Raw genomic sequence first — 8853 nt, 5'->3', positions numbered from 1 at the left:
ATGGTGTCAAACACCCTATTCATATTTACAGTATATTTTTTTTCACGTTTCAACAAACTCGAGACCAACCAGCTTTAAGTTGTCTGCAATATAGTATATGTTAAAGTAATTTCCACGACACAAACATCACTGATAATGGGCCGGTCCTTTATTTACATGCTGCAAAATGCGAGATGTCATTGCCACTGAATGCTGCTGCCTCTACTGTGTCATGACTGTGGTCGTTAACAGAAGACAGGACACATGGCTTTATTTGTATGCCTAAATCCCTACATGCTTTAATTACTGGACTACCAAGCATTAAGTGGAAAATTCATCATTCAACAACTACTGACCTAGCGCACAAATAATCAGAGAGAGAATGAACAGATTCATTAAATTATCAGAATATGATTAAATCACTGAGCAAATAGAAAATGTATGATATAGTAAGAAAAAAGCTGTAAAATATTATAGTTTACAATAATTATTCACATTCAAAGGCTTTACATCTCAATACATACACAACATGGCCCCTGAACATGACTTCAATCCAAATATGATTCATATATTAGAATTTAAATAACACAGAATGAACTAGAGGCTAAACAACAGCCATCAAATAACCTTATACAAGAATAAAAATACAAAAACTGTATTCTAATATCATTGCATTACTTGCTTCAGATTTTAATAATACATCATCTGTACATCACAGTTCTAGTCAGTTACAAGCCAGGTAGAGTATTCCATACACAATGTAACCGACTGCCATCGACTTGATTCAAACATTTTTCCTCACTAGAGGAAAACACTTCTCTAGTGCTTCCTCAACTTTATAGACAGATACAGCAATTTCATCGGTTATTTGGATCAGACAGATATCTTTTAACTGACATCCAACCACATCGAGCCCCGGGCCCCAGGGCCAGAGGGTCCTATTCACCTATACTCCAGTCACACACTGCACACACAGACTCAGCTGAAGGAAGAGGACCTTTGGAAAGGACCTTAAGGTAATATGACAAAAATTAAAAGCATTATGATAATACATATTGCTAAAACAAGAGCACAAGTTAAATCAATCGCTTTAATTTCTATTGGGCCAAACGTCAGAAGGAAAAAAAGGGAAAAAAAATAAGATGGCCAATGAACCAGATGAGGCAGTTCTGCCATCTTGTCCAGGGACAACAGCTTTACTGTGATTGCTTCAGAGAATGATAGTATGTGTATGTATCACTGTTGATGAAGGTTTTCTGTTCAGCATAGGGTGGTCAGCACATAAGATTTAGTTTTCAATAGGACGTACTGAAGATGAGCCGACTATCCTACCGAAAAAGAAATTGAAGAATTCACACCACAAAGAAATAGCCAGTGAATGGTACAGAACAGCCAAATCATCCAATAATATTTGCTATGGTTGCCAATGCAGTCAAAAATACCCACCTTTAAACTTGATAAACTATATCTCCAGTGCCCTGGGAGAGAGAGAAGCGGACAAGGCTGAGCTACAAACCTGGCCATGCAGGAAAGATAAGCAAGTTATGATTAGGAAGTTCAAGCTAGTGGCATGTTCACCCGCCCCGTTAGCAATACATCCTCAGTAACAGCCATGGAAGGCTCACACTTATACAGAGACTGATTCAGACCCATGTCTCACTGCAGACTGGCACTCTGCTTTGTTACATTGAGACCTTAATTGAACTTCAATAAACAAGTACCAAGAGAATAAAAAAACTCAAATACCGTGGGGACATTTGGGCGTAGACAAAAATATATATAGGATTTGAGTTTGTTAAACGTGTGAGACTGAATCAGCTTACAGTATATGCCATGGAGTATATGCTTTAGAAGTGGGACCTGACAACAGCTTGCATGTACGATGTAAGATTATGATATGGTTTAATTAAAATATCAGGATAGGCTCTGGTTCACAAAAGCTAGTTTTTGTGTTATGGTATCATTGAAGCAGGAAACCAGTCCTTGCATTTGAGATAGTCCTAGCGGTACCCAAGCTTGAGTCACTCTACAGGACAAGCTTGCCCTTTTCTTCTCCCCTGCAGAATGTACAAAAAGCAGATGTGCATGGTGGCAGTCTTATCATCCATACATGGAAAAATGCAATAGAAGCCTCACAGAGAGCACAAAGAACAAGCAAAGCAACCCTGAATCCAAAGTTGTATTTCTCCCATGGTTCTACTCAGGAAAACAAACAAGGTCTAGATGCCAGCGTCTCTAAGAGTTCGTTTACATTGCGGTGATGAAGGGCACTAAAGAGGGTGTTACTCTGCTCAGTGATTGGCCTCAGAGCTAAAGAGGTGGCCACATGAGGAACTGTGCTCCTATAGGCCAGGGTTTTGGTGCTTTTGATAGATCTTTCTCCACACTTCCTGGATCTTCTTGCACCATCTGTCAGCATTTCCGCTGGGGTCCATCAAATAGTAAGTTCGGTTAGGCTGCAAACATCACACAAAATGAAAACAGAAACGATTAAAAGAGTAAACCACATTTGAAGAGAAACCGTAATCAGTGGGCAAGTATCAACATGCGGATGGAGGAAAATGCTGGACAGACAGATAAATAGTTGTGTACCGTATGAACAAAGAAGGTTTTAAAGTTCTTGGCCTCAGGGCGTAGCTCTAGGGACCAAGGAATCTCCCCTTTCAGGACCTTGTTTACAGGATCCACGTAGTACAGGTGTGGTCCCTCAGTAAGAAGCAGCTGTCTCCGTCTAGCAAACAGACCCTGCAATGGAATGCCACATGTCTCAAGACATCACTTCACCAACAAAGGGGGCAATGAAGCCAATGAGACTTTCCTCAGCACAGCAAGGAATTCCCCTGTACATCCTATGTTAGAAGTCAGAGGAATACTATGGGAGGTGACTTCATTTATACTGAGCCAACCTTAACAAGAAAACCTGTTCACATTTTACTACAAACACAGCTACTGTATAGTCTAACTGGTGAAGATTCTTCATCTTCAGAAAGATTTAACTTTAAAAAAAGGTTTAAAATACCAATGTCATTTTAAAATATATAATAGGGCTTCTATTTGAATATTTTTTTTGAAAGGTAGGTATTTGATTTTTAATTTTGGGATTAGGATTATTTTTTTAAATGCAGATTTTATAAAAGGCAAGGATAGAACAAACGTTCACAACTCTAATGCTCGAATGAGGCATTGGGTGGCTAAGCATTCATTCACAAACACGACGTCGGTCACCACTTGTCAAACAGTCCAGCAAAAACGCGGGTCTTTCCATTTATTTTGAATGTCTGCAGCAAAAAGTTAGACCGATTCAACTTTTGGAGAAAAGCAAACCAGCGTCAACCATGTAACCGGAGATCAGACTCGTCAGTCCATATGTGACAGTCCCACTAACTTTACTGTAAACAGGAAACATCACTGCAACAAAATTTTGAAACACTATGAAGATTGAAAAAAAAACACAAGCGCTGAACTGCAATAACAATAGGTGACTGTGTCTTGCAACAAAGCAAAGTCACATCAACTCCCGCTTCATTTCTTTCCTTTTTCTCAACTGTTTTCACGTGCAGCCACCCCCACTTATGCCGTAGCTTTTAATACTACTCAGTGGAAGTAAAAAAAAAAAAAAAAAAAAGTCTTCTGTACAACCTTCATATATTACAACACAACAACATACAAATACATACAAGTATTATAAAAACCTCAATTACATGGCCTAGAATTCTCACACCTTTCGTTTATCCACTGGGCCCATCTTCAGGATCAGGTTATTCTCCACAAACTGGTGCCTGTGTAAATAAGCAACAGCAGATTACTGAGACCCGCTCCTTTTCCCTCAAACATTCATTTTTCCTCAACAAATTAACATTATAATTTAATTTTGTGCCACATTTAAAAGATATGAGAAAGACTTTAATACAAGAATTATTCAAATTTAAATAAAACGATGACCAGCACTTTAATACACAAAGATTAACAGGTTAAAACATTGGAGGGGGGTTACCATGGGTTTCCAATGGTCTGTTTGTCCAACAATAGCTGCTTCTCTTCTTCAGTGAACTGCAGGTCCAGCTCAAAAGAGTTATTGTCCAGGTCGTGGATGTACTGCTCAATGTTGCTGCTGGACCTCTGTGGGGGCGTGGATTCATGTGGCGACAGGGAGTGGGACGAGCTGGACTGGGCCACCTGCATGTTGCTGAACTGGCTCAGGAGGTCATCGTACTAAGTTTGGAAATGAGACAATAGAGAAAAAGTATAGTGAGGTTTGGTTGTAGATTTGGTTTGGTATGTTTAGGGTTGGGGGGGGGGGGGGGGGGGGGGGGGGGGGGGGGGGGGGGGGGGGGGGGGGGGGGGGGGAGATCAATTTCTCCAAAAGTTAGGCGTGACCTAAGTTTTCCCATGAATAAGCAAACAGACCAAAAAAAAAGGGGAAATAAATAAATAAAAACAGACCTAGACCTTCATAAAATATCTTACGTTTCCATAGCAATCCTCATCATCCTCAGACATGGCTGGCAGGTAGGGGGTGAGCTTGGGGGGTGTCTGTCGGTGTAGGTCACTCCAGGAGATAATGTCGAAGAAGGGGTGCCGCCTTAAAGGGTCGTACCCTCCCATCTCTTCACACCCAATCCGCTTCGAAGGGTCCAGTGACTAACGGGGAAAACAGAAACAGATGAAACATGTGTTTCCATTCATTAGAAAAGCCCTGCAAATAACCAACACCAGCTGACTACCAAATATATATTTATTATTTACTTAATGTCCCCACAGATATAAGAAACATTTATTGGATCTTACATACACGGATCACAGTTGTTGACCACCTACCAAAAGCTGTTTGACAAGATCCTTGGCTTTGGGAAAGAATTTCTCCGGGAATTCATACTCCAGCTTTATTATCTTCTGGAATATTAGGTACTCATTTCTACAATGAATGAAACAAAAGAAAAAAACAAACAGGTTAGGGATATGTCTCTAGAGCAGTTTTGTTGGGGCAATAGCATTTTTTTGGACTTAAAATAATATTTAACATTAAACGTCAACCAAACAAACACTACATAATCAGCCATTATTAAAGCATGAAATAATGACAATTAACTGAGATGTGCCAACAACATCCCCTTACTTACCCAGCTCTGAACGGTGGTAAACCAGCCACCAGCTGATAGATAATACATCCCAAGGCCCAGAGGTCAGAGCTAAAAAAAGGAAACAGATAGAGGAATTAAGTTACAAATGTGATGCCAACCTTATCTGACAAACATAAAAACAGACCAATGATTAGCACATGACTCAGTTCCATGATGTCCAAACCTCATACCTCTTGCAGGCTGATTTCTCCGTTAGCAGCTCTGGAGACACATACTGTGCTGTTCCAACAAAGGAGTTTGCTCTCGCTGCCAAACAATGCAAAGAAAATAATAAAAAGGCTTGAATAACCCCGTACTGCTTACAGAAAGTAAAATGCTGTAAAATGTTATACTGAGAAGTACAAGTAAAATCAGGACTACGGTTGTACCTTGTTTACTGTCTGATGATAACTGTTTTGCCGTCCCAAAATCTGTTATCTGGATGTGCATTTCTTCACTCAGAAGAATATTCTCTGGTTTCAGATCTCTGAAATGATATGAACCACCATGTAATTTATGGGAATAATAAACACTTGACAGAATTTGAAAATTATATAACGAAAAAAGGATTAAAGCAAACAGAGTCTTACCTGTGTATTATCCCCTTATTGTGTAAGTATTCTAGAGCGCTAACTATTTCAGCTGAGTAGAATCTAGTACAGGTCTCATCAAAAGAACCAATTTTGCGAATGTATTTCAGGAGCTCTCCATTCTTAGCGTAGCTGAGACCAAAATCTAAGAAAGCTAGTTAAGGAATAATGTGACAGCTAGAAATCAATTGTTAAAAAACACCATCTACATTTTTTTTGACACCAAACAACTATTAAGTGGTTAATATACCACATGCCATGACAAACCCTTTAAAGGATACACAATTTCTCATCATCTTGAAATGTGAAGTACAGCTTGACAAAGAATGGGTGATCTAGATTTGACATCAAATCCCTCTCCCTTTTCACGTACTGTGCTTTGTTCTCCTTCATAATATGGCGCTTCTCTAAAATCTTAACTGGAGGAGAGAAAAGAAAATGTTAGGATATAATAGTATAAATACATCCAGCAACCTTTACATTTTGATAATAAAATATAATTCACCAAGCTGTTAAATTTTTACTTACTTGCATATTCTTTTCCTGTTACCTGCTCTCTTGCCAGGACAACCTTAGGATAAAAGAAAAGAAAAAATATAACATGGCATGTTAGTTTCTTGACAGACTTTGGAGAAAATCTTGTTAACTCTTAGGGCCTGTTCTGTCAATTCCCCTCAAATGAACTGAGGATGACTCATCGAAGCACCTTAATCAAAAGAATGCTAGCATGTAGCAACATCTTCCCAGGTATAATTCAAAAGCTAAGTGGAATGCAAGTTACATACCGTCGAGAAGGAGCCCTCTCCCAGTATCTTGCCAAATCTGAAGTCCTCTGGCTTTTTTTTACGCGGCTGAGGGGCCTGGACAGCCAGCTGTGTGCGGAGGTCTGGGCCCTGGCTGCCGGCAGACGCTCCTACAGCACGGGCCTCTGAGGTTGAGCCCTCCATGCTGGGACAGAGGCTACTGCTTGCGCCCGGGATAGCAAGTGGCGAGCAGGAGTCAGGGTGGTTTCTTACCATTGATGGATGCGAACAGGAACAGATGACAACGCTAGGCTGAATGGGCACAACATCATACTGCAACAGGAGAGGGAATATTGAGAATATATAAGTCAGCAGGGTGATGCTGTTGTAGTTCTTGTCTCAAAAAAGTTTTTAAAGAAAATTAAAAGAAGCAATGTCCACAAGTGGTTTAAATAGTGTATTTTCTCTTGAGAAATATGGGAGACCTAGTCTAAAGCTGTCAAAAGGCACCCAAAAACTACTACTGAATCATGCCTCCATTATGATTATCAATCAAGATGCTGACAAGTTTATATCAGGAAACTATATGCTGGTAATAAAATATTAGAATATAGCAATTACACCAACCTATTTCAGCAAAAGTGTATATAACACTAGAAGAGATGGGGCTTAGAATATCTGGATCATATTGAGTAGGTGCACTTTTTGAGGCTGTCAACTTAAATATACTGCACCTAATACTCCTGGTAGGACATTAACTTAAAATATACAATTTCAAGTGAGACCACTTGAGGAGCAAAGTCTAGAATTGATAAGGACATGTAACGAATATTTGAGAAGCCGACTCTGACCCTGGTGGTTACACCCTCAATTGTTAAAGTTGTGAAAACTGTCAAAGTTACTGCTTTCATATGAGAGCTATAACGTTACTTAGTATCACAGCTGAAATGAACACATCTAATTTGTAGGCACATGCTTAAACTGACATGGCAGCTAACACGAACAAACACTGACGAGACTCCTATGACATGATTGAGGTTCAAAGCCTAGCTACATACAGCGACACGTAGTGCTTTCCAACAAACTTGGAATTTAAAGTTATTTTTAACTTACTAAACTACTGTAACACTTAGTGCTGATGCTGCTCAGCTTACAGGTCAGTTAACGTTAGTTAGTTCAGTTGGCCTAGCTTCTTCTCATTCAAAACCAAGGTGTGGCCATTTAGCTGCCTTATCCAGACTTGACTGTATGGTTGCCAACTAGTCCTGTAACTGTCTACTGATTCATTACTGTTGGTCAACCATGTAATGGTTGATAGAAACGTCAGCTAACGATAACCTAACCCTGTTTACTTGGGTAACAACAGGCCTGTGCGAACTTTCTTAGCTAACTAGCACCTGCTAGCAGGCTAACGTTAGCTCCTGATGCCTTGTCAAATGATGCCGGCCATCACTGACAGCGAGTTATAAACTTAACGCTAACAGCCAGTCAATTAGCTAGCTAGCTAACGTTAGCAAGCCAGGTAACTTCAAACCCGTACACCCTTTTCACACAACTTTTATTAGTAATGTTCAAAGTTAGTGCGCCGAGATTAATATGGGAATTTGAAAGTTAATGGGTTGACAATCGAACAACAAAACGTTAATCTTGAAAAGCTATCTTATAACCAATAAAGCTAATGTTAAATCGTTAGCAAGCAGAAGCAGCGTCCAAAAGCGCGAACATGTTTAGCTAGCTAGATAGCTAATATCAGCAAACAGATAACGTTAATGCTACTGCTCATTCATCCTATAAAACTAACAGCAAGCACTAGTAAATGCTAAAACACCACCACATAATTCAAGGAACCCTTTATAACGATTGGTCAACTCTGATTAAGGTAGCAAACATGAGGTGATGTGTTAGCCAACTTAGCGAGCTAACGTTGCTAGTGAGTCGTAGCGTTAAACGATCTCTTGCGGCTAGCACCGCTCTTTAGATGAAGGCCCGACGTAACTATTTGTTGTCAAACAGCCGCAACATTGTAAATTTCAAGCACCGGCTTCGAACTGTTATTCGTGTTAAAGTTGCAACACTTACCAGCTGACTTGTAGCTCTTGCCATGGGAGTTTTCCACGAGTATTTATTTGGAATAAAATAATTAGAGAAGCTCCAGTAATGGCTGCCTCTGCGCCTTCATTTTCGAGTTGTGACGTCGTTCCACAACAATGTTACCGCAGGACAGCAGAGGAGAGTCCCGCTGTGTCCGCCCCCTCGCCACATTTACAACCCACTGAACTTGTAGATATTCAAATACCGCAGTTAATGTGGCCAACAAACTATGTTTGCGACAGTCTATTTTAGATTCACTAATTATGCTGGTCTTTTAGACATTTTTTACTTCTAAGGCTGCTTCAACTTACGTGTAGAAGCCCACAAGTC

General features: G+C 40.0%; 1 protein-coding gene across 2 annotated transcripts; it reads right to left on the bottom strand.

Moving 5' to 3' along the window:
• Positions 1–126: 126 nt before the first annotated feature.
• On the bottom strand, positions 127–8706 carry pdpk1b (3-phosphoinositide dependent protein kinase 1b). 2 transcript variants are annotated; one of them, XR_004655108.1, is made up of 15 exons: positions 8512–8706; positions 6475–6765; positions 6218–6260; positions 5971–6108; positions 5690–5834; positions 5489–5586; positions 5291–5366; positions 5100–5168; positions 4798–4894; positions 4447–4620; positions 3974–4191; positions 3701–3758; positions 2572–2724; positions 1426–2435; positions 127–1307 (listed from the first exon to the last, which is right to left on the bottom strand). XR_004655108.1 is itself a non-coding variant. In XM_034860975.1 (14 exons), exons 1-14 carry the CDS (start codon positions 8533–8535, stop codon positions 2322–2324), a joined length of 1698 nt encoding a protein of 565 aa, XP_034716866.1. In that variant the 5' UTR covers positions 8536–8706; the 3' UTR covers positions 127–2321. The 2 variants fall into 2 exon arrangements, 1 of the variants encoding a protein (XP_034716866.1); XM_034860975.1 differs by having other exon boundaries at positions 127–2435.
• Between the last annotated feature and the right edge of the window lie 147 nt (positions 8707–8853).

This window comes from Etheostoma cragini, chromosome 21 (assembly GCF_013103735.1).
Source record: "Etheostoma cragini isolate CJK2018 chromosome 21, CSU_Ecrag_1.0, whole genome shotgun sequence".
Taxonomy (NCBI): Eukaryota; Metazoa; Chordata; class Actinopteri; order Perciformes; family Percidae; genus Etheostoma; species Etheostoma cragini.
This window is presented reverse-complemented; position numbering and strand designations above follow the sequence as displayed.